Source organism: Pseudocercospora fijiensis (genome assembly GCF_000340215.1).
Source record: "Pseudocercospora fijiensis CIRAD86 unplaced genomic scaffold MYCFIscaffold_19, whole genome shotgun sequence".
In the NCBI taxonomy this organism is placed as follows: domain Eukaryota; kingdom Fungi; phylum Ascomycota; class Dothideomycetes; order Mycosphaerellales; family Mycosphaerellaceae; genus Pseudocercospora; species Pseudocercospora fijiensis.
Genome location: NW_006921550.1, coordinates 36,606 through 62,191, shown reverse-complemented (window position 1 = coordinate 62,191; position 25,586 = coordinate 36,606). Strand labels below are relative to the sequence as shown.

Sequence of the window (25,586 nt, the reverse complement as noted above, 5' to 3'; positions counted from 1 at the left end):
AGTCCGTGCAATCCACTGATCGTACAGAGTGTCACCTGCAATACAGGAAGCCGCTCTACGGAAGACCCTTGCAACTTTCCTTTGCCTACTGTAGCAAATTTGGTGCACATCTTTGCTATTATAGAGAAAAGCACAAATTGCAAAATTGGTCCGGACCGGCTTCCTATATGCGGATGACACTCCCCTACCCGGGTTTTCGGGGCGAGACTATTCGAGAATCCACTCCGGTTATTCGAGAATCCGGGCATCCGATCACGGAGGAGGCCTAAGGCAAATTTGTTAGCTAAGTTCTCTACTACTAGACCTTACCGTTACCGCTGTTTTGATCGCTGTTTTAACCTTACCGTCGCTATCGATTAGCTATATTATTAAGCCCTTCTACGCAGTTATAAGCCGAGTATAAGGCCGCTACTACCGCCGCCGCCGCCGCCGCTGCCGCTACTACCGCCGCCGCCCCTATTTAATTATATAATCCTAAGGTCTTCTAGTTATAAAGAATACATAGTAAGAAGCTATAGTAAGAGCGAAAGCCGTACCTAGGCGACCTTAGAGGCCTTAAATTATAGGTTAAACAGATATATAGACTAAAGGACTATCTAGCCTACTAGTACTAGGAGGGTGTCGACCGTTAGTATTTAAAGCAATTCCTCTTAGACTTCTAGGAAGATATAGTAGAGAGCGAGCAGTCGTACTAGTAGCGCTATATTAGTTATTAGTATAAGGCTAGATACGATAGTCTTAATCCCTCTAGCTAGTTAGCTAGTAAGCTAGATAGTACCTTTAAGACCCTTAACCTAACTATCCCCTTCCTCGATAATTTACTAGAATAGTACGAAGTAGGATATAAAGCGATCCGCTTTATACTATATACTATACCTAGTAAGAGGATACTACTAAGTAGTAAGAATAGTAAATAGAATAATAAATAGAATAGTAAAGAGGAAGAAGTTAGTAGTAGTAGTAGTAGTAGTAGTAGTAGTAGTAGTAATAGTAATAACGGGGAAAGCGGGGTTAGTTAGTAATAGGAACAACGCCCTCCTTTAGTAGAAATCGAGTCTCCTTAACAACTAGCCTATAACTTTAGCAATAACGACGAATATAGTAACTAGTCTGAGTTAGAAGTAGAGGCATATAAACCTAGGTCGTACGTAACTATCGAGAACCCCGAAAACTAGGTATTTAATAGTATTATAGCAGCCGAGGACTATATAGGCCTATTCGTATTAGAGAAGGGGTTTAAGCTTAGAAGGACTAGCTATAAGCACAATAAGGACTATACTTACTAGACCTTCTTACTACGCTATGCTAAGTATTCGATACTAGTATTACGCGAGGCGGTAAGGAAGAAGCGTAACGAGAGAAGGCTTCTTTATCCTACTACTAAGACTCGTAAGGGCCGCTCGAAGAAGTGTAATTGCCCTTAGTCTATAGCCCTTACTACGGACGACTAGAAGGACCCCGATAATAGCACCTAGTCTCTTATATTTAATAGCTCTAACTATAACTATCTAGTAGTCTATCTAATAGTACTAGCTAATTACCGCCGCCGAGCTTATATAATAGAGATTATTAAGGCTATATTGTAGTTAAGGTCTATAGGCGTTACTAATCGACAGATTAAGGCCGCTATTAAGCTCCGTTTTAGTAGTAGAGACTAGCAATCGCCTATCGTACCTACTACTTTACGAGATATCTTAAATGCCTAGTAAAAGGCTAAGAAGTTGCGACTCGCTAGCAAATTAGTAGTCGATAAGACGATTAAGGATCTCCTATAATAGAACTACTTTATACAGAAGGGTATTAGTACTAGATAAGGCAGCGGTAAGTAACGGCTAGAATAGCTATATTTCTCGCACTCTAAGATAATTAATATCTATAAGAATTGTCCGAATATAATAGTTATAGATTGTACCTATAAAACTAACGAATACGGCTTGCTATTGCTTATAATTGCCTTACTTAATTAATTCAACTAAACCTTCCCTTTAGCGCTTATATTTATGCCTAGACAGGCAACTAAATAGTATTCTATAGCTATTAGCTATATATAGGAGTTGCTATTAGAATACGGCGTAGAAGAGCCTCGGCTTATAATCTATAACCGTAATAAGGCACTAATAAAGGCACTAGCAAGCGACTAGACTCATTTATATATACAGCTCTACCGCTAGTATATTAGGCGCGTAGTAGAGGCTAATATAAAGGCCTTCCTTAGTACTAGGCTACCTAATCTATCGATAAGGCGGAGGCTATTAAGTGTAGCTATATAGGACTTTATAGACCTATTTAATAAGGCTATTAACTCGCTATCGGTTAAGTCGTTTATAACTAACTCGAAAGCCCTAGAGGGCGGCAAGATTGCCGCTCGTAAAGGTAAGCCTATACGAGACCACTCGGACAATAAGGACTAGCAAACACTAGCTAGTTATATAGCTAATATATAGTAGGTTTACCGATAGCACTATATTAAGTACTAGATTAACAGGATACGCTATTTTAGCAATACAACAACCTCGCTAGTAGAAGGTTGTTACGCTAATATTAAGGCATAGTTAACGACCTATAAGAATAATATCTATAGCTTTATTAACCGGATAGTGCCCTATTTCTAGTATTAGGTTAACCGCTATTAAGCAATAGTTAGACTCGAGATTATACGACTAGTAGCGGTATTCTTAAGCGATCTATTCTACGCTAAAGTTATTAGCTATATTAGCACATTCGCTCTACGTAAAGTAGCCGAGCGAAGGGCCCTTGTACGCGCTAAGCTCGAGAAGCGGAAGTCTAATAACTATAGGCTATTAGATTGTACCTAGTATTATTAAAGGGTCTATAGCTTGAATTGTATATACTAGATGCTAGCACTTAAGGAGTCTATAACCGGCATTCTTACTATTCGTATATTCGAGAAGTACTAGCGAGTACTAAGGAGCGATTATAATAGCAACGAGATAACTACTTACCGCACCTTAGAGCTACTTAAGCGGATTAATAAGCGGCTTAGTCGTACGACTCGGCGTAAGGCTACTAGACCTAAGCTAATTAAACAGGCCGCTAGATAGGCCGCTAAACAGGCCGCTAGATAGGCCGCTAGATAGGCCGCTAGATAGGCCGCTAGACAGGCCGCTAGACAGGCCGCTATTAACTAGCAAGAAGCGATAAGACAGGCTAAGCCGGGGAGGCCTATTCTACCGCTACTAGCACTACGAGGAGAACGTTTACGTAAGGGCTATATATGCAAAACAGCCTATAGGAGGTGCAAGTGCGTAAAAGATAATATAGACTGCTACTCTAGCTATTATAAGTATAGGCCCTACGATAGAAACCCTATATGTACTTATTTACCTACTTAGGAAAGACCTCCGCCCGCTCCGAGGGCTCTACTAGTACCTACGGCGCTAGCAGGTATGCTAGATTATACTAAGATTATATAGCAGGAACTATACGTTAATACGAGGGTCGTAGAACCTTATTTGCTAGGTAGGTAGTATGCCTAGAATAGTTAAGATTAGCTATAAGGTCGAATTCTACGTCTATTATTTACTTAATTCTTCTTTCCTACGTTATTATTCTACTAAGCAGCTAGCATAGGCATTAGAAGTTACTATACGATGTTCTATAGTATAGATTACTAACAATGTAGTCTTACTAAGACCGGAGCGGCCCTAGGTCCGTAGATTCTCGAATAACTAGAGTAGATTCTCGAATAGCCTTGCCCGGGTTTTCGTTAGTTACACTTTACCCTACGAGCAGGGGATAGAGACTTGCACGCCAAGTTCTATACCCTCTTTTAAGGGCTAAGAGAATATAGGGTTCCTCCTAGCTTAACCGATCGAGTAGTAGATTGTAAGTCGTTATAAGTATTCGATAAGGCAGACTAGCGAACAAAACGATACGACTAGCTAACGATACGACTAACTAACGACACAACTAACTAACGACACAACTAACTAACGACACTGCTTAATTCTAGTAACTTAGGCATAATATAGGCTCGAAAAGCTATATTATCCTTTAAGAATTAAGAACCGAGTAATAGCGTCCGCCGCCCGAGTAGTAGATAATTAATGTAGGTATAATTTGCTTCTACTATTAGAGAAAACAGTACTCGTAGGGCTCGGAGGCTCTTCTATAGGGTAAAACAATATCGCTAGAACTTTAACAAAAGGTATAGAAAAGCGTTCCTCGAAGCCTTATAAGAGGGTCTAGTATTAGATATATATCCTCTTATAACTACTATTACCTAGGTAGGAGCTTGTAAGACCCGGTCGCTTACTATATATAACGTTAGCTAGGGCTTAGGGAAGTAGTTAAGGATAGACATCTATTAAAAGGATGTCTATCCTAGTATAAGTTTTACTTAACTTTATAATACCGAGTTAAAGTATTGTTTTTCTGGATACAAGTATAAAATATATCTAGTACTTTCTATCGCTAGCTTTCGATAGTTACTATACAACCTACTAAACCTCTGCAGTTAACATCGTTAAATCTACAGCAAAAAACATCTGCACTATGCGGTCTACACTTACCTTCGCTACTACTATCGCTCTCGTATTAAACGCTTCGGCAATTACTCTTAGAGTTCAATATAACTATATAGACCTCGGCAAATGCTAAAAAAAAGGAGCTCTTAGATGCATATCTAGATTTAATTAAGCGGGCGTAGCTTTATTAGTCTATATCAAAGCGAATTCAGACGCTTAATGTAATAATAATTGCCTTGCATCAAATATGAAATATGCCTATAAGACAAGGTAAGTAGCATATCCGACGGATTTCTCGACTACTTGCTAATCTAAGATTTTATAGCTTAGGCGAATGTGCCTGCAGCAATTAGGATGCTAGTAAATCTCTAAAGCCTTGCATTAGTGTGCCGTAACCTATAGAACACTGTTCGGAATTCAAATTCAGCCAAACATTGTATATAGTCAAGATTTCGAATCTTTAAAGAAGAAGAGAGAAGAGAGACAGTTCGTAATCTCTAGTCGGTTTCCTATACTATAGTATACAGTTAACACCCTATATCCCTATATCTGCTATATCTATACGTAATAAAGAAAGTAGCAGATTCGATAATAGAAGATGTCTATACAAACGCTAATTTTATTATCCTACGCTGCTAAATACATACTGTAATTTAGTACCTAAGCAAGTTCCGATCGCGCTATAGATACAATATTAATAATTACTCGAGTCTAGCCTTAACTATTATACGGCTTGGCTAATAAACAGATGCTTTTAAAAAATCTAAGAGCCTATCGTGTCTATAATCCAATCTTCAATATTATAGCGCTTATTAGTATATAACCTTCTATATTAGCGGCCGCTATAATAAGTGAATTAGATAACGAGGTATGTCTTCTAATATAGTTATCGTGTCGTCGCAATCTCGGTAGTAAAGGCGTTCTTAGCGTAGTCTCGTAACCTTCGTAGACTTTAGGTAGTAGCTTTAGGTATAAAATAAGGTAGAAGGTAGCGATTATAACGGCTCGTTCGTCGCTAGTAGTTCGATATAAGAGATAGCTATAGGTCTAGTCGCTCGTAGACTATTAATTACCTAGCAAATTTGTTAATAAAGCATAGAATCTTAAGCAATCGACTAGTCTTAGTACTCTTAGCTAGAACTACCGCCTAATTATTCGCAATTGCCGGATATATAATAGGATCTAGAGATACTCGATAAGCTCGCGGCGGCCCTTAATCTACCGCTAGTTATTAAGGTTAAAGTAGAAGGCAACTAGCGGTTTAATAATACTAAGATATAGTGCCTTATAACTAGCGCTATCGATAGGTATAAGAACTATAGCGAGAGGGCCGATTCTAGCTTTAAGAAGGGACTATTTATAGCGGTAGCAATAGTAGTAAACCTTATCGTTATATAGGCCTAGCGGAAGGCTCGTATTATAGCTACGTCTATAAAGAACAAGCTTACTGCCCTTAAAGCAGACTAGAAGATATAGTATAAGATGCTAGCTTAATCTAGCTTCGGCATTAATCTAAATACTAGTTATTTAACCGCTCCGGACGATGTTATAAAGGCTTATATTGCTATCTATCCGAGGGCGAAGAAATTCCTAAAGAAGCCGCTTCTATTCTTAGTTGAACTAGACTAGTTGTTTAGCGATACAACTACTACTAGAGAGCACGTTTTATCTATAGAAGCGATGCTTAATAGTCCAATTCTACCTCCTACGCTAGCAGTATCCGATCTAGCTATTACGGCAACCGAGAGTAAGGCAGATACGCCGAAGGACGATATCTATACTCGAAAGCGGGTAATCTATAATGCTAACGTTAAGGCTAAGCGTCGTCGATTAGAGTCTTAGAATCGGATATAGTAGTCTGTCGATAATATCGTCGCGGCAATATATCGTACGGCGGAGATAATAGTAATACTACTGCTACTAGTACGTACGCTATCGCGACTCGTATTCTCGGCGGAATTCGTCGCTAGATACGAGGAGCTTTAGGACCTAACTTTAAGGCAAAAGCGACTGCTATATCGCAAGATAACGACGGCGGAAGATAGCGGCATAGTTAATATCTTTCTCGGTACGCCGTTAGACGCGTAATAGGCTATATCGATAGCGTTAGTTAAAGAGTTCTTTAAAGAGTTTGAATTATTGTCTTAAGCCTAGAAGTGTTAGATCTGTTAGCTATTCTCGAATATAGCTTTTTTTTAATATTATTATATCGCTAGCTTTTAGTACGGTTTTAGTAAGATCTAAGATTCTAATATAAAACCGAGTTTCGTAGCTAGAAGTTGTCTCTATAAAATTCTATACGAATAGTAGGAAGTCGAGTATTATATTATAGAAACGAGAAACTCTATACAAAACAGCTATATCTAAGTAACGACTAAGATTCTTAATATCCCTATCGAATATAAAGAAGCCCCTCCCTATCTACGACTTCTATAACTAAGTAGATATAGTCTCGTTTATATTATTATCTTCTTCTTCTAGGTATAGTTAATATTGTCGCTACATTTCTAGTACTAGCGTATCCCTTATCCTATCTATCGGTCCTTTAACGCTATTATCTTCTTCTATAGCGGCGGCGGTATTATTAAAGGGCCTATCGTTAGTCTCGTCGGCCTCTAATTTAAAGTTCTCGTCTATCTTCGCGCCTATCTCTTAAAGGATATTATAAAGAGCGGCAGCAACGTATACTATAGCTATTTGCGAGCGGATATTATACTATAGCGCGCTCTCGAAGATGCGAAATCGTCGTTTTAATATACTAAATATCCGCTTAACTATATTTCGAAGGGAACTATAGTAGAGGTTAAATAGCTCCTTATAGTCCGCCGGCTTTATTAAGGCTAGGTACTACTCGTGTAGGTAATACCGCACCCCTCTATATAGTACTATATAAGGCGCGTTGTTTAGATAGCTAGTATTAGCGAGATAATATCGTCCTTCCGGCGTACTAAACCTATAGTACGAGCGAGCGTTATTAAGTATATAGCCGTCGTAAGCGGAGCCCTCCTATCTAGTAAGAATAAAGGTAAACCTTATATTATAGTCTACGACCGCTAATATATTCTATAATAGCGTATCCTTGCGATTACGGAATGCCGCTTACTAGTTAACTAGTACGTATACTAATATATAAGAGCTATCTAGCGTACTAATAGCGTCCTTAAAGAAAGGCTAGTATTTCCGCCTTTTCGCTTTAACCGCTAGATTGTCGTCCGTAGTAGCTTAAGCAATAAGTACTAGATATACCTCTAAGATAGCGGCTATAACCTTATAGATTATACGACTATACTTGTCTACTAAGTAGTAAAAGTCCTTAGCTAGGTCTCGAGTATAGCTATTAGTCGCAAAGGTATATAAGAATATTAATACCTTCTATTCTTTACTAATACTCCTTCTACGCTATAGATATAGTAATATAAGCTAAAACAGCCTAAGGTATATAAACGTATCTAGATAGAAGCGCGTATACCTATATAATCTTCGTATAGCGCCTTCTTCTAATAGACTAGTAGTAACCGCCTCGCTTTTACTATCTTCTAAATAGAGGATATATACTCTAGGTAGCTAATATACGGCTATCTATTATAGTAGTATCGCTAGTATTCCGAAGGTAAAGATAATATTGCGCTTAATAATCGCCTAGCGGTCGAGAGCCTCTATTATTACTAACAATTATAGTAAGAACCTCGACCTCTATATACTACTAAGAAACGAATACTATACGAAGCGCTCCTATACTCGAATTTTCGAAATACGCGCCTTCGCTACTATATACGCGTCGACTCGCGCTATTCTTATTCTATATACTAACCTTAACCTTAATTATAATGCACGGTCCTTAATCCTATCGAAGAGCCCTTCGGAGGCTATATTTAATGCTAAAAGCGCTACTCCGGTAGCCGCGGAGGTCTATATTCGATTAAGAAGATTGCACTTAGAAAGGGGCTATTAAATGGCCGTTAGACATAATACACGCCTCGTAATCCTATCGAGAATATTCAATAATATTGAATATTGTTAATATCGCTTGGATTATATGCTGGATTGGATTATGGACACGATAGGCTCCAAATACCACGCGACGTGAAGAATATCCGTTTTGAAGCACTGACCATTCGAACGAGAACGACCTTCGATTGTAATAATCGGATCGTTGAAGGGTGGAGCTCTTTTTTGGGGCCTAGAGCCTAGACCTCTCATCATCAACTTTCAGGGGTTCACCGCGGCTTTTTCTCCAGACAGTAAACTCGGTCACCGCTCCGATTGATACAGTACAGTAAAATTGGATGTGGCAGGATCGATGTTGTCCGAGGTGACCTCTCAAACTCTGCTGCTCTTTTTACTTCCAAATCTATTCTATTTGGCAATAATACCCTGATTGAGATTGGTAAGCGTGGGATGAACGGATGGCTTGGAGTTTGCTGCAAAGAGAGGGAAAAAAAAACACTATGTTTCGGATCGGATGCAGAGGGCAGGGTTCTTGGGAACCAGCATTCAGGAAACACCGCGAACGAGAGATCGGGAGGGGTCGACACCGTTCACGGCGTTTTCGTGATGTCGGATCATGGCGTCGAATCGGACCGTCTGGGCTTGCATGTGAGCGGAAACAGGATAGGGACTGCTTGCGAGGAAGGAGAGACATGATGTTGACAATTCTAGGTATCGATGCGGTGGTTGGCCTTGCGCAGGAGCGAGATTCGCTTCCAGTGCAACCTTTTTGGTCATAGTCAGCATTGGGGAAACAGGAGAGTGATTCATGACAATCGGGGCTTTGCGGAGTGAAGGATATTCAATGGTTCGATAGCAATCATCACATCCGATCGATTACTGCTCCCAGGCCCAGACCGAGTGTTGTATAGTCACAAATGCGAGGGTTACTTTGGTTCACCACGAGGCATGTGCCTTTCGCCTATCGAATCTCCATTGTGTATCGGATTGTGTTCAGAAGATTGAGTGTATTTGGATCATTCAACTTCCAGACCGTGAAAGTGTGCTATGCGAGAGCCTTGGCTGCAAAGGAATCACGTATCGATGCCTCCTGAAAACTATGCCCAGCTCTCGTCGCCAAGCAATGCACGATCATACTCCTTTTGTCTCTTGGAAACAGGCTCATCATTGCCCTTGGTAAGGAAACAGTCATGGCCTCATGTACTCTCGGAGTGGTAAAGTTACCAGACATCGAGAGCACCGCTGAGCATAATTCATCAGGTGCCGAGTAGAATTGAAGTTGAAGGCATGACGCGGCTCGTATAGGGAGGAGGCATTCAATTTCTGGTACTCCGGGCCACGTCCGTTCTTGTACCAAATTCCCATAAACCCTGCGAGGGATGCAAAGATTTGAGTGACAAGTGAATGATGATGATATCGGCGTGAACGCCGTGTCATCTGAAGAATGCTCGATCGGGAAGCTTTTTCAACGTTGAACGTTCTGATCAAATGCAGCTCGAGCCGGAGGATGAGATCGACATCGATGTCAAATACGCAATCTAGAACATTGCTACAGTATCGTCCCTGCTGGGTTGTGCTTGTTAAGCCTTCCTTGCATCCCCTCCCCATGGTGCTGGCGAAGTACACTGTACAGCAGTAGTGAAAGGCAGACTGGCACTGACTAGCATGGGTTCTGTGGTCTTAGCACAACCACATTCGAACGGCAACGAGCAATCCCAAAGAGCTGGATGCTTGAATGTGCCGTGCCGACAGACGATACAGTACCGGGCCGCAGCATCACGGAGTACTTGCTAGTCTGTCATGGCTGATAATTGTTTCGTATGAAGCAGGTCGAAAGGCGGCCGGGACTCGGCAGAAGGTCGCAGTCTGACACGTTTGTGAGTGAGGTGTCGGCATTGCCTTTTCCAGCCTGATGTTACCGCCTGCTGCTTGCCTGCCGTGGCTCCTTCCAAGAATCGCCCAATCATGCGGTCAAATAGAGAAGCCGGCCTAACCGTGGAGGCAAGACCACCTCCACCTCCTGGTCAAGATTTATTATTACTCAGCAGTCAAAGCCAGCGAGTCTCGGCGCTGCAGCCGAAGCTTCTTCTTCCTTCCTCCCGTGCCCTAAGGAAGAGTTCCGCGCCCTAGGCCACTTGCGTGTTGTGTCTGAGGTTGAAGATGTAGATGCGGCTCGACCGTTGCCCATCTGCAAGAGGAGGATTGTCAATGAAAGGCTGCATAGGCCACACAGCTTGTGACTGGTCCTCCAGCCGGCAGAGAACAGCTGTGCGCCGACTCCACTGATGCACCTCCACGGAGTGCACAAATTAGTTCTAGCTTTTATGATTCGACGTCGGCGAGCTTGTCCATGAGCAGCCACGAGAAACAATACTGCCAGCAGCGAGAGCCGGCGAGAGCGTGTGCTGCACAGGTGCCTCATCCAATCAAGGGCCTTGTCTGAAGCCGTGAGGATGGGCTCGGTAAAGTGTAGTCCTACTAAGAGAAGAGCAATCTCAGGCACAGATGCAGCGGCTGTGGTCCTCCGCGCATGCATTTGAATTTTGAGCTCGTGCCCGCCACATGCGCAATGTCGTATGCTATACGATCACACCCATGAACATACAGTACGCAGCGCGGCCAGGGAAGACGCAGGAGAAAGTGTGATGTGATGTGCTCAATAATGCTCGGCGCGCAGCACGTCGCATGGCACGATGCTTGCGCGCTCGTGTCAGTGCGCTCGTATTGTCTGAGACATGCCACGAGCTCCTCATCGTGCACAGAGAGAGACTTACTCGCTACCAGTCCGATACCCCTCCATAGACAGGACGTCGACATAAGAAAGACACGGATCTGCCGCTATGCGACGCTACGTACGGCGGTGCTGCATCTTGGTCTGGATGTAGCAGGAACAGACGCCCAGTCCTCATCCCGCGACTCTGAAACTGGTACCACGTTTGTGAGATTTGCGTTTACTGCCTCGGAAGCCAGTAAACAACCAGACTTCGCCATGCCAGAATGGGACTGTACAAGCGCGTCAGCGTGGCGTTTCTTGGATGCGCTGACAACAACAGAGTTACAATCATACGCAGGGTGGTATTTTAGATGCAACATGTTCGGTTCAGAGGTATGGCGAGAGCGGCCGCGCTTGTAGAACTACTCAGCGCCACATCCAAGTCCAGAAATGTGTCATAGCCACCTGTCACCGTCGTCGGTATACCGATTGTTACCGAGCGAAAGCACCCTAGCAAGCGGCGATTGCCGGTCTCCGCCACGTGGAGGGATGCTGTTCTTGCGCAAACAAGAATCCTGGAATCAGTAGAATATCACAAACAGAGGGCTGAAAGGCCAGGTCCTTCACGCAGAAAGGACATTATTTGGCCAGCAATGGCGACCGCTGATCCAGCCTCGTGTCTCACGGTGTGCACATTATTGAGACCGGAATAATCTCGATCATTCACTGATGATGACATGGGCAGCAAAATGCAGCAGGTCTTTCTCGGGTCATGCGCCGGACCAGGTATCGCAGGCCGATACTCTCACACGATGCGCAAATGTTAGATGTGGATGCAACAAGAGCCAATGACACGCGTTTCTTCACAGCAGGAATGACGTAGAGCCATCCACATATCACATTTCGGCTGATCTGCCTCGCTGTCCGGGCGGGAGTGATGCCCGCTTTGTGGATTGGGAGCAGCAGCAGTGGGCGTTGCGATATTGCGATTGGATGTACCACTCCACGCCGAATTCGCGGTGTGTCGAGGGTGGATTTTTGCAGCGTGCACCCCTGGCTTGCGATGTTGCATGGTGAGCTGACCGCCTGTCATGTGTTCCATCTCAGGCAGCGGGAAGAGGGCCACGGTGCGCGGCTGTTGTTCGCAGATTACCAGCCATGCGCTGCGCCCGCGGAGCCGAGATGATGGCAGTGCAGGATTGCCAGCAATGTGCAGGAAGCTCGATAGGTGTGCAGGATGTGAGAAGATGCCTCGGGGGGAATTATGATTGTGCGTGATGATGAAGTTGCGAGTTGCGACAGACGCAGACTCCATCACCTCATGCAGTCACTTCGGTCTGTGCTTTCCTGAGCTTATCAGCTCGCGTCTAGCTCGCTTTGGTCAAGCTCTTCTCTTCACTCTCGCACCTTCCCACTAGTGCACGATCGCTTCAGCCTCAATCTCCAGACGGCTCCGTGGTGCAGCGGTGCTTTGCTTGTGTGAACGTCGCGGAAACACACGAACAGCCACTGCAGCGCACGCACGCCTTGCCTCGAGCATTTTGTTGTTTCCCAGCGGACTCCAGACTCCCTGTTGCAACGCGCCGCGGCAGAAAAGCGACGCGTAGCCCGCTGCAGCAGCCATCAGCAGCAGCCAGCAGGCAGTACACGTTGCAGCGTGGGCGGTACATCGACCCTTCCTCCCTTCCGGTCGTCCTCTTATTTCCACGCAGCGCAGTGCTTTGCAAGAACTGCCGGTTGGCATCGAGCGACTAGCCACGGCCCACTACTCTCGCGCTGCTCTAGCGCTCCCGCGCCCGAGCCACCAGGGAACAACACTGCACTGCACTGCACTGCACGGAACTGAACCTCACACGTCCTCCCACGAGACGAACAGCGATTACCATTAGCTCCCGCTCGGAGCATTGCAGCACAGCACAGCAGACAGAGGCTCGGCCATCCAGCGGGCCAGCATTATTTGCAACGCGCACTGGCACTGGCACTGGCACTGGCACTGGCACACGGCTGCGCGCCCCGTGCACACCACATCACATCAGCAGCAGCATTTGTTTCTTCACGGCGTTCAGCCGGCCATTCACCGCCGCACCCGCCGCCTTGCCCTGCCCTGCCTGCCCGCTGGCCCCCCCATCCACTGGCCACGGCCACGGCGAAAAGCGGCACATTACTCGTCCGTTGTGCGCCAAGCACTGCGAGTCTGTGCGTCGCGGCCAGCGTCGAATCGACGCGCAGCTCTGCGAAACTCTAATTTCGCTGCGCGTGTGCCCTCCAGCAGCAGCACCTGAGCCGACGCTGCAACCGAGACTGCTCTGCGCTGCAAAGAGGCAACCGTCCGCCCGAAGTTGCGCGCCTGCCCAAGGAACGACTGCGCGCCTTTGCCTGCCGCCGCCGTCACCGTCACCGTCACCGTCACCGTCACCGTCATCATCCTCGCCCGCCTGACCTGGTGTGGGCGTGCCATCCCAGCTCGCACCTCACTCTTCTCCTCACGCGCCTGCACAGCTCTGCTCTTTTGCGCAAAGCCCACTTTTCCCGTTGCTCCCACTCCCACCCACCCTGCAGGCTCGTGAAGTCTCCATCGCGCTTGCCTCAACAGCGACTCCCGCTCCCGGCAGCTAGACGACGATCGTCGAGCCCGGCACAATTACCTCACCGTGTGCCTGTGCCAGCCGTCTCAGGCGCCGCTACACCACGCTATTTTCAGGGCACTCGCCACGATACGCTGCTACAAAGCACACTATCCGTCTTCTCTCTAGCACCCTCCCTTCTGCAACACAGCGAGCGCCCACCTCACCCATCCTCGTCTAGGGCCCAATCTTGTCCTCCTCTGCGCCGGAAATTCGGTTCGGGTCAACTTGCAAAGCTTCGAGGCACTATCTGGTTCCTGTCTGCGCCCGCCCGCCCGCCGCCGCCCTTTCTCCCACTTGCTTGCTTTGGACGGAGCGCTAGAAGCATCTGGTGGAGCTTGCTTCGAAGCCTCATCTGCAAGACATTCGTCTTCGATCTGCCGAGGAGCGCGCTACTCTACTCTCTCGCAGCAAAACAACAGCGCGCGCCTTTCTCCGGCTCTCTCCAGCCGCGGCCACTTGTACTCGACGGCGCGCTGTCAGCGTGATTTGTTTAGTTCCATCCGTGCTGCAACAAGTCTTTTTCGCGTGTTGGACGTAGCATGTCCAGAGCCTACAAGACGCCATCCACCCAGCCCGCTCAAACCAACGACGCTTCCCTAAGCGCGATCCTTGCATCGCACCTGCAACAAGACCGTCCCCAGTCAATGGATGGTAGACAGCCGGAATACCCGCAGTCAGGTTTGAGCTCACCCTACGCGCCATACAACGGGCATCAGTCTGAAGGATCCTCTACAGATCAACCGTCTGCTGTGCAATACCAAGCCGGCCAAGACTACAAGTCGTCCAACTACCATTCCGCCTCCGCCACACCAGATTCAAGTTACGGACTGCCGCAATCAGCGCGTTCAGGAAGCTTCCCCGAATACATCCAACGCTCCTACACAGACGGCCAGCAGCAGTCACGCTACCCTGCAGGCGCGCAGAGCGGTATGGCGCAAACATCAAGTCCGTCCCTCAACATGCCCGATGGCAATCCACACTCTGGTCACGCGTCAAATAACGCAAAATCTGACAACGATGTACCGATAGATCCCTCCATTGCTCAATCGAGCCCTACCTACCCTCCCCAGCACAACTACTCGCCCTACGCGCAACAACAAGAAATGCCCGCACAGTACGCAGGTCAACAGATGACCTCGTACGGCCGGCCAGAATGGGCCGGCCACTACCAACAGCCGATGGGCTATGGCCACTCGCCGGCCACGACAGGGGGAGCAGCTCCTAACATGGTCGCGCATTCGATCCCTAGACCGCCAGCGGTGGGTACATACCCAGGTGCGCATCCCGGTATGATGTATCCTAACGTGATGCAGGGCGGGCATCCGCTTTCGACCGTGTACTCGTTTGTGCCGATTCCTGGCGCGCAGCAACACAAGCGGCCTCGAAGACGCTATGAGGAAATCGAGCGCATGTACAAATGCGGCTGGAACGGCTGCGAGAAGGCATACGGCACGTTGAATCATCTGAATGCACACGTGACGATGCAATCTCATGGCACAAAGCGAACTCCAGAAGGTACGTCCATGAATCCGCGTCGGTCGTTTTATGCATTGTTTTAAGCTTGTCTTCAAGCTAAATTGCGTTTGCGTTCAATGCCGCGTTTCTGCTGGTGTTACGGCGGGTCGTGTGTTAAAACGCTCGTTGCGTGCGGGCGCTAAGCATCAGGCTTATCCATGCCCACATCTTAGCGCCAGCTAGCTTTACCATCACTCTGGGAATCTGCCCTGCATACATGCTGACTAGCCTGCGACATATAGAGTTCAAGGAAATTCGCAAAGAATGGAAAGCCAAGAAGAAGGAGGAAGAGAACAATCGCAAAGCCGAAGAGGAGCGTCAGCGCCAAGAAGCCCAACGGTCGGGTCAGGACACCACGCAAGCCCAAGGTCAGCCAGGTCATTACGGACAACCCAACATGATGCAACCGCAGATGGGAGGCCCTCAACTACCTCCCATCGGCTACCAACCCGCCACCGGCCAGGCGCCCGGTCAGTACGCGCAACCGCAGCAAGTCGATGGCGCGCAGCAGTATTCCGGCAACAGCCAGATGTACGGCGGTCAAGGCTACCCGCAGAGCCCATACGCTCAGGGCGGGCTCCCATACCAGCACCAGCAACGTGTGTAATTTCCTTGCATCGTTCGCGAATGGGGTATTGACCAGCGTGTAGCGCACGATCAAAATCAGGGCCAAGCCTACCAGCAGCCTTAGGCGGATGCTCTTGACAAATGGCTCGGCAAACATCGGACGGACAGCAAGGATGTTGGCGACTAATGCCACCGACTCTCGTGCGGAGGATTCCCTAGGACATTTCCCTGGTCTTTTGCATTTTCACGGAGTCTTCTCGTGGTTGAGCGGATAGTGATCCATCTTGGCGACCAGATAAATGGGTGTTGATGGGTGGGTGTACATTCGCATGCGGCTTGGTGAGGGCAGGCGAGGATGATTTGACGGCTTCAGGCCATTGGCATTCCCATTTCTTAACGGCCGGTGATACCAATATGAACCTTCGTACGAGCGGAGGCAGACATTGAAAGTTTTGGAGAAGCAGAGGTTTTTTGCACCTTCACACGGCGTTCTGTGCACCGGTGGATTTTCAGTACTAGAGAGTCACTTTCAGCATATGCATTGTTGATGACTTGAGCAGAGAGGTCGAGGAAGGGTAGAGTGAGAAGGAGAGCTCGGGGGAATGCGACGCCTGCTCGTATTTGTAGTTAAAGCAAAGCTCGAGGACATAGCAGCATACACGACGCCAATCTTTCAAGATACAACTTCTTGCAGTACTCGTCAAGTTGTGGTTTACAGGCTTTGCGCCAAGTCGTCTACTCGCAAAATACGGTTCGGCATTAAAATCGTCGCCACGCTATGTACTCCAACCAATGTCGCGTATAGGTTGTTCGCATGCCGGACCCGGGAGCCAGTCACGTATGCCAGCCGGTTGCACGCCGAACACACGCGGTGCAGACGGAGACTGCGCCATGGAATGCCTTAGCGGGAGCTGAGAACTTGAACTGCGACTTGCTAACGGCAGCTAAAGACGCACTAAGTACACATGAACTACTGCCGCGTGTGTGAGAGATGGAGTAGGTATAGTGCTTACTCTAGCGAAGGTTGCACGACAGCAGGTCAACGCAAGGAGAAGTAGCGCTGGGGATAGGCAGTGGCTAACAGATAGTCGCTATATATGGCTTCGATGGAAATGCTTAGCTGAGGTAGAACTACCGATGCGACCAGGCGAGTTTCGCGTTTCGCTTACTTGCATGACTTCTACAACTACACGCCGGCGCCGTCTTCCGCACGCCGCACCGCATCGCAATAATGAGGAGAAGACGGAAGGAAGGAAGGAAAGATGTGAAGTCGGCTCACGCTGCCGCTCTACCCATATCATTCGGCGGGTTGATAGCAACCCAAGACGAATCGTGGTTCCCACCATCGGCATCCCGACCGGGAGGGACCGAAAAAGGCGCTGCTGTCGCGAACGGTACACAAGACTACGGTACGGCGACGTGCTCCTCATGCGAGTCACTAGTTAGTCTGCCCTGTTGTCCTGTACAGGGAACGCACCGCACCCTCCCTCGTGGCATGCATCTCACAAGCCACACTACTCCCGTCGTCCTAGGTAATGATAAGCGCGCTCCGCGCTTGCGAAAGTATAATCATTGCTACAAGGCTGTATCCATGAGCATGTCCGTATAGTCTGCGTTTATCGATTCGCAGTTCCCGACGGAATTATAGATAGACTAACTTAGCAGGCTTGCGAAAAGGTTATGTACGTGGAACTTGTTTCTGGATGTTCTGGCGCTATGCTCATAGATATGTAGTTGCTTGCTCTGAAAGATGCTGAAATTGGTATAGCTTTAACCAGGTCGATGACTTGTACACTGTCGAGATGGCACTGGAATTTTGATGGCGGCATCACATCGAGATGAAAGTAAGGCAGGCTGCATGTTGCCACCATGCAGAGCTCCTTCGCAACATTATTACACCGCTGGATTGTTAATAAAAGTCGGTCAAGTCATCACATCACACCCCTATTCCTGGCTCGTGCGATGGCTTAATTATCATCAGTACTTGCAGAGGCTGATGCTTCTTTCACCGGCCTTCTCTTTCCCAATCCGTTTCGTTTCACTGCTGGGTCGTTCTTCCTCAATGCACGCGAGATTTCGCAATCAAGTGCGCTTGCACACATACTTTAAGCAGAAACATATCGACAGCGCTTACAAGTGGAGGACTGCTTGACTTGTGGTAGACTGCCACCATCCTAAAATGATGCCGGCTCATCAGCAAGGGAGCGGTTGGAACATCCCCAATCGGCCTGCCATATCGATGACACACATCTCGCCACCTCTCAGTCTGTTCGATCATCATCTTCTCCACCGAATCCTGGAATACTTGATTACATGAGGATGCACAAATCATGTCAACAGAAGAGAGTCTCGCGGAGACCGTGAGATGCAACGTTGACACCTTGTCGCGATCGCCGCAGGGATGGCGCTCCTCGAAGCCTCGAAGCGGTGCTGATCTCTCACTCTTTGGTCTCAGCAACAATAACTTATTCGAATGCGCCTCGTTGGTACGCAAGCAATCAATCCCATGACGCCACGTTTCGATGATGAATGCCCACGAGCACGAAAACTTGCTACGGTTTATACTACGGTCGATGGTGTCATGCGGTGCGACTCAGCCTTGACGGCGGCCACGAGAGGGCGCATACTGGCTCTCGATGAGGTGATAGATGCAGAAGTTGGGCTGGAAAGAAGATCAAGCGACTGCGGAAAAGATGGTGTTGCGTGAAACAAAATCTGACCCGACTGGCCTCGATGCCCCTTGACAGGCCACTCTTTGTCTCGGTATCAAGACACTGCATGAGGAATGCCTGCCGCATGCTGTGATGATGGGATGGATGGACGCGTCGGTTGCGGATGTCACTATCTTCGCTGCCGACACAGACGCGTCGACCTACGAGCTGAAGAGACGACGGTTTTACGCCGTCCAGCTGCCCTGCCACCATGAGTCTGTCTGGACGAATGCCACACCGCGTCGAGTTGCCGAGCGGCACTGGAAAACAGCAGAATGCAGGACTTCTTCGTCGGCAGGAACGGATGAGGGCCATAAGCACGATCGTTGCTACGTCCACATTAGAATGGGCGGAAGAGGGCGAAGGGGGCTACGCGCGCACCACAGCAGGCAAAACCTCGTGTTCTAGAGTATGACGTTCGGGGTCGGTGTATTTCGAGGAAAGGAAGGTACTTCTGGAAGAAAGAAGGCGTCAGTCACAACTTGGCAAGGGCGAAACATCAAATAAACGGCAGCCTGCATGAGTTTCCCAGTCGTGCGAGGTGAATGCGCGATGCGATGCCTTCGTCCGAATCTCCAGCCGAATGCCAAGCGCGATTGGCATTAAGAGGCATGAAGGAGGCATTGGCAGAGAGCAGTCTGCCCTCGGTGAGCCTTTCCGTGGTGCATAAATTCTGACAGCAATCCCGCCGATTGCGGACTCCGAGCACAAATGACCACACAGATGTTGCAAGCTGTCCCGGATGTTCCTCGGTCGTCCTCCTCTTCTTCGCCAGCGGCAGTTTAATGTTCACGAAGTCTGGAAGTGTTGACTCCATGATCGCAGCATCGACCACGAATTTGTCTCGAAGAGTGAGAATGAGGCGACTGACAAGATTGAGTGGGATCGACTTCTGAGAGGATCGCAAACATGGGGGCGAATCAATTTCACGCCGCCATACCACAATACATTTTTCATGTTCGTGGTTGCCCGAAACCTTTCAGACATGCCTGGTTCAGGTCAATATTTCGGCAGCACTCATCCTAAGCTGATGGTTACGGACCTTTACAGTATAGTTTCCGAAGCTGTGGATTTGGTTGTGAGATTTTGGGGGCGGCAGGCTAGGCGTAAAATATACCGGTCCTACAATTGACAGCCTGTTCGACGCGTTGGGTTCCCACGAAGGAGGGCCTATCTGTGTGATGTCACAGAGCAGAGTCGGCTAGGCTAGGGCAAGACCGAAGGGCGGGCCTCGCATCGCAGCCGAACAGGAGCAGAATGACTGTAAATTCCTTACGGCACCTAAGAGAATCTACTCACATCACCACCGAACGTGGCTATGATGTGTGTTTCTGAGCCCAGACTCGCTCTTCGCCTGCTTCCCAGCTTCCGGCGCCGAAGCCATCTCCCAGAATCCAGTCTCCATCTTCGTCGCATGAATGAAAATCTTCACAAGCTCCTCAACCCGGTAGGGCGACTGCTTAAAAGCATGTTTCTCGATCAATTCTACAATTGTCAGTTCCATTGCTACGAGCGAAGTCAGAGCATAACTTACCACAGCCCTTCGTCACCGCCGCTGTATAGTCTTCCGCAACATAGTTGTTGATCCACGTCAGGTATCGATTCGGTGTCTTTGGTGGATTTGTCTCTTGCAATTTCTTCAATCTCCTCGCGATCATGCCATATCCCAGCAAACACGGCAGGAGACTGATCTGCAGCGCAAGCCAGTCCTCCGACTGTCCGATGTCGAGCACATATCTCGTGTAAGCTGTGCAAGCTTGAGACTCCTCGTACTTCTCCATCATTTCTACAGTCAGTCCAAAGTCCTTGCATTCATTGATGTGCAGCTCAGTCTCGTTCTTGATATGCGTTACAATCGCTGCTGCGCCGGCGATGTCGTCCATATTCTTAGCCTTGTATCCAGCTAGTGCATTGGCTCGGGCAAAGTGGATTAGGTAAAGGTAGTCCTGAATCATGTAGTATTTGAAAGCTTTTGGATCGAGCGTGCCAGCGCCCATCTGCTCAACAAATTCGTGGTGTGTGAAGTCGTACCACGCCGGCTGTACGTCTTTCCTGTCGAGAAGGTAATCCACAAAGCCGCCCGGCGGGAAAGGCAGGACCTGAAGGGAGTGAAAGTGATTGATGGGTCCAGATCCGTGACCAAGCTTGACAGCAGATTTGATGCCGGCATCCACGTAGCGGCTTGCAGCGACGACGGAGTGCACCAAATCATGGCCAAGCGCGAGGTTGCAAGCAAGAGCAGAAGCCAGGGAGCATCCGGTGCCGTGGGTGTTCTCAGACTTCTGGTAGGGAAATTCGATGACGTCTATCGAATCGCTGGTGAAGAGAATGTTGCAGACAATCTTCTTGTTATCCTCTGATTTTGCAACGTTGTAGTCTGAGGAAAGCGGGAGATGGCCGCCTTTCAAAAGCACGTTTTTGGGACCCAACGAGTGGACTGCAGCTGCTAGTGATTTTAGGCCATCGAGATCCTGGATGTCGATAGCGTCTTTACCTGCTTTTTTGAGCATGAGATTGGCTTCAGGAATGTTGGGTGTCAAGACTGTCGTGACCGGCAACAGCTCAGAGCATAACGTGTTGACTGCGGACTCTGGCAGAAGCTGGGCGCCACTGGTTGCAACCATGACCTTCAACATATCAGCATAACAAATGACCATGCAAGCACAGTTGACATACAGGATCAATCACTGTGGTAGCAATATTATGTTTCCGTATGGCATCAGCGACAACCGAAACGGTCTGAGCCGATGCCAGCATGCCTGAAGACTCAAGATCAGTACTTCCAAGTTCGGCAATCTTGCGGTGCTCAGACCACTACGATCGTGAACACACCTGTCTTGAGGACATCGACGCCAATGTCCTCAATGCAAGCATTGATTTGCTTCTCCACAAAATCCGAGGGTGTTTGGTGAATGTCGTAAACGCCCTGGGTGTTCTGTGCCGTTAACGCGGCAGTCGCGGTCATGGCATAGCAAGCATGTGAAGCCACCACTTTTTGGTCCGCTTCAACGCCACTGGATATCGTTCATCAGCCTGACTGAGCTCTATCAACTACATCGGCTAATGTACTTACGCTCCACCAGAGCTATCCGACCCTCCGATCAGCAGGATTCGCTTCATCTCGACTTTTCACCTCATGTTGTTGTTTCTTGCACGGCGCGTTCCTGAAAGTCGGCCAAGATCTGAGATCGATTGGATGGTGGGGCTCGGGACACGTCATTGGCCGATGCTGTGTGGCAGTCGTGCTACTGTGCTTTCCGTCCCTCCCTAGATGCACCGGAGAAGTTGGTCCACAAAGTGCGAGCGACCACTCGAGACAATCTCTATTGCGGCTCTTCGCGACCTGTCGAGGTGATACACTTTCTCGTCTATTGAACCCTGCAGATCCATATCGCCTCATGTTCCAGGTCCTTGCAAATGCTCAATCCGAATCATCGGTATCAAATTCGGGAACATTGGGGTCTCTCAGCAAGGTGTAGTCGAATCTTCCTTCCAGCTTCTGGGCAATAACCTGTCAAGAATTAGCGAGTCTTTCAGGTGAAACCGGACTGTATTCGGAGCGACTAATAACGGATGGCACTTACGTCTCGAATCATATCCTGACACTCCTGTGGAATGGCCGAATCAGGATCAGCAGCATCGATCGATAGCAGAAGACCTCGATTGCCCTCTCCAAGCTTATCAATGAAGTCGAGGATACCGTGGACACTGAATGAGGTAATGCCGTTGAAGGTCAGGGAGCGCAAATTTCGTAGCTCGGCGAGTTTCGCAAAGACTTTATCGTCAATGCCATAGCCACCAATACAGAGGTCCTCCAAATTGGACAGCTTTTCGGCAATGTCAGCGATATGCTTGTTGGAAAAGTAATCCGAAATTCGTATCAGATTCAATTCTCGCAACTCCTTGAGTGAGCAGAAGGCATTCATTAAAGTGTCGATGTCATCAGAGCTGCTGATAGGATCTGGATCCGCTCTCAAGAGCAGGCGACGGAGACCGGGTTGCTGGCTAAGAGCTTGGTGGAAGTCGTGGTGGTCTTTGACGATGTACATGGTGTTCTCATTGGCATTAATCTGAAGCTTTTGCAACGTCACGTCCTTATTCAATAGAACAGGAAGAAGCAGGTCGGGCGCCGAGACGAAGTCCGTAAAGCCGATTTCTTTGAGGGAGCTGCATTTCGCGAGCCAATCTATGATCTCGAGGTAGGCATCGTTCTGAGTTGCCTTGAGGTCCACAGGATTGTTACGTTCTGTAGAAGCAAGGGCCAGAATTTCCAGAGCAGTGCAGCCTTGCAATAGCCCAAGAGCTGGGAGATCCTCATTAGCCAAGCAGAGCTTGAGTGACTCTAGGCTTCGACCATGATGATTCAATGCGAGGCACGTCTCAGCACCTATGCGACAGCTGCCAATGTTCTCAAAGTTTCTGAGTTGGTTCTCCTGCATACCGCTGATGAACGTGGCCAAGGCGTGGTCCGCATCCTCATTGACTGACAGGTATATCCTCAAGCTGCTCAAGTTTGGACAATGGGCGTGCAGAAGAGTCTGAAGAGTCTCATCCGCCAACGCTTTGCCGTCCCATAAATCTAAAGATCTTAGCTTGGGCAGACGGGGGGCCCATTCCAAGAGCGCGTGTGAGAAGATGTTTGCATCTGCCGGTTCAGAGAGAGCTTCCAGCAGCGGCGCGTTCTGAGTGATGACATTGCCAATGCCAGCGATGATCTTCCTAACATCCAGGCGTGCTGCACGCCCCTTGCCGACCGGAGTCTGCAAGACGTGGTGGAACCCGGCCAACTCGCCAGAAAAGAAATGCTTCGAGATTTTACCTCTGAATTTGTCGTCTTCTAGGAGTTGACCAAGGTTTCTCAAGTCCAAGTACCGTAGGTGACGGCAGTAAGGAAACACAGTCTTCCCAAATGCTGACAATGTTATCGTCCGCCATAGGATTGACCATCGTTGTACCACCAGTTCCTGCTCCGCCAAGGGCAGACCTTCTCCGCCACTGGCTACTGGAGCTTGAGCGCTGATACTAACACCAAGTCAGCAAGGCCTTGTCTCGATACAAAGATGATGTGGCTTCGTAGAGAGTGAGAGTGCTCACCGATAGAGTGCATTGACGGCACCAGCGTTCGCAAGCTGTCTGCTGCTAACAGCACAGTTGTAAAGTGTAGAGAAGTCCAATCGATCTGATAGCTCTGCTGATAGGAGATGAAACAAATCTGCTGGCAGAGCCTGAAGCCCACTTGAAGACATGTGTTGGCGGCCGGCGAAGTCGTATGGACTATATATGGACCAGGCGAGCGCGACCAAATCCCCTCGGACGCAGGACTTAAGACTTCGACAACAGCACAAGGGGTTGAAGTCAGCTGGTATGCGACATGCAATGCAAATATACCGAAAATGTTGTCGTTGATGTTGTGTTGATGAAAGTCGGGATGACGTTGACGTCGCGTTGAAGCGCGTCGACTCCCCGGCCTCTTTCCTTGACGCGCCAAGACTCGCGACAACACCTTCGCCCGAATATGACTTCATCAACAAGATGGCCGTCTTGAGCTTTTCGCTCACGCAAGAAGCTACAGGCCGTCTATACGAGCTTTTGACCTGCCTCGCAAAATTTGGAGACACCGTGTCACTGGAGGCAAGAAGTGAGAAGGCATGTCTTCGCGAATGTACTCCATGTTACATGCTGACCGCCAGATAGCTTACTCTCACGGCTCTGAATTCGTCCAGAACTGCATATGCTTCTTTTGCACTCGATGCCAATACCTTCTTCTTGGACTACGACTTCGAGTCGAGCAGCCAAGCCAGCAATGGTGACCGCTTCACCTGCCAGCTGTTCAACAAGTCTTTGCAGTCTGTATTCAAAGGCCGCACACAAGATGCTATCGGCAAGAACCCTGGAATCGAGCGCTGTGATGTGACAGTGCAAGATCAGGACGATAAGGCGGAATGCCGTCTTGTTGTGAAGATGCGAGCAAAGCACGGTAACTCATCATTTCGCCGAACTCATCAACACTCGCTAAGCACTTCCAGGCATGACGAAGACATTTCGCTTGACATATGAATCTTCCGAGGTCATGCATGCTCTGTTTGACCGAACGACCGCTTCTCAAGGCTTTCGCATCTCGTCCCGCGTCATGAGGGAGTATGTCGAATACTTCCACCCAAAGACGGAGCAATTAGATTTGCTGGCTCAAGATGGCAAAGTGGTCCTGACCAGCTTCACTGACAAGGTTCAAGATGGCAAAGGTATTCACCATCCCATGTCCAATGATGACTGACCTAACCATATCTCAGAAGTGCTCAAGCAACCACTTGAGACTGCTATTGCGATTCACACAGAAGATTTCGAGGACTTCCATATGCAAGAAGGCATGCACATTATCATCAGCGTCAAAGACTTTCGAGCTATTGTCACACATGCTGAGACATTGCGTGGACCTATTCACGCATACTTCTCATACCCCAATCGACCTCTACAATTCAGCTACCAAAATCATGGCATTCACTGCGAGTTCACTTTGATGACCACTGGTGATCGTGGAGCATCGGCATCCTCGAACAATTCCGCGCCAAAATTTGTTTCAACACGTCCAAATGGAACGTCCTCTCGACAGCCTTCTGCCGTTCCGTCGCAACGCAACGGCCGGTCGAACCCCGAGATGCCACCTCCCGGTCGACCAAGTGCTGGCAGGCCGCTCGCGAGTCAAAGTCAGCGTATGGCTGCGCGAGACAGACCGCGCCCAACAGCCATTACTGTGGAAGACGATGATCCAGATCCGGAGAGTCTTTTCATACCCACAGCAGGTGGCGATGACGACCAAACCTGGGATCCCCCCGATTACGAGCAGGACGACGACGAGATGCTCGGGTGGGATGCGAGTAATGACAATTTCTCTGCCAGCATACGGCCAACCATAAGGGATCTGAGTAGCCAAAATCGGCCGAGGATGAGCCGAGACACATCTATGCCAAGCCATGAGTCTGGACCATACAGCCAAAATACAGCCTCGGGGCTTGCACCG

At 48.4% G+C, this 25,586-nt stretch overlaps 4 protein-coding genes across 4 annotated transcripts; 2 read left to right on the top strand and 2 right to left on the bottom strand.

Moving 5' to 3' along the window:
* Positions 1–14,419: 14,419 nt before the first annotated feature.
* MYCFIDRAFT_99374 (uncharacterized protein) lies at positions 14,420–15,879 on the top strand (the record flags this gene model as incomplete). Its single annotated transcript, XM_007934314.1, has 3 exons — positions 14,420–15,034; positions 15,089–15,290; positions 15,533–15,879. Coding segments are annotated over 3 exons (1,164 nt in total), but the record flags the coding sequence as incomplete, so codon positions are not given.
* A 3,989-nt stretch (positions 15,880–19,868) lies between these two features.
* Positions 19,869–21,688, bottom strand: MYCFIDRAFT_43827 (uncharacterized protein; the record flags this gene model as incomplete). Its single annotated transcript, XM_007934275.1, has 5 exons — positions 19,869–20,053; positions 20,103–21,195; positions 21,245–21,327; positions 21,401–21,582; positions 21,642–21,688. 5 exons carry the CDS (start codon positions 21,686–21,688, stop codon positions 19,869–19,871), a joined length of 1,590 nt encoding a protein of 529 aa, XP_007932466.1.
* A 301-nt stretch (positions 21,689–21,989) lies between these two features.
* Positions 21,990–23,814, bottom strand: MYCFIDRAFT_147409 (uncharacterized protein; the record flags this gene model as incomplete). The annotated part of the gene is made up of 3 exons (XM_007934313.1): positions 21,990–22,079; positions 22,153–23,590; positions 23,663–23,814. The coding sequence occupies 3 exons, from the start codon at positions 23,812–23,814 to the stop codon at positions 21,990–21,992; spliced, it is 1,680 nt and encodes a 559-aa protein (XP_007932504.1).
* A 286-nt stretch (positions 23,815–24,100) lies between these two features.
* Positions 24,101–25,496, top strand: MYCFIDRAFT_14840 (uncharacterized protein; the record flags this gene model as incomplete). The annotated part of the gene is made up of 4 exons (XM_007934270.1): positions 24,101–24,239; positions 24,366–24,545; positions 24,595–24,810; positions 24,859–25,496. Coding segments are annotated over 4 exons (1,173 nt in total), but the record flags the coding sequence as incomplete, so codon positions are not given.
* Between the last annotated feature and the right edge of the window lie 90 nt (positions 25,497–25,586).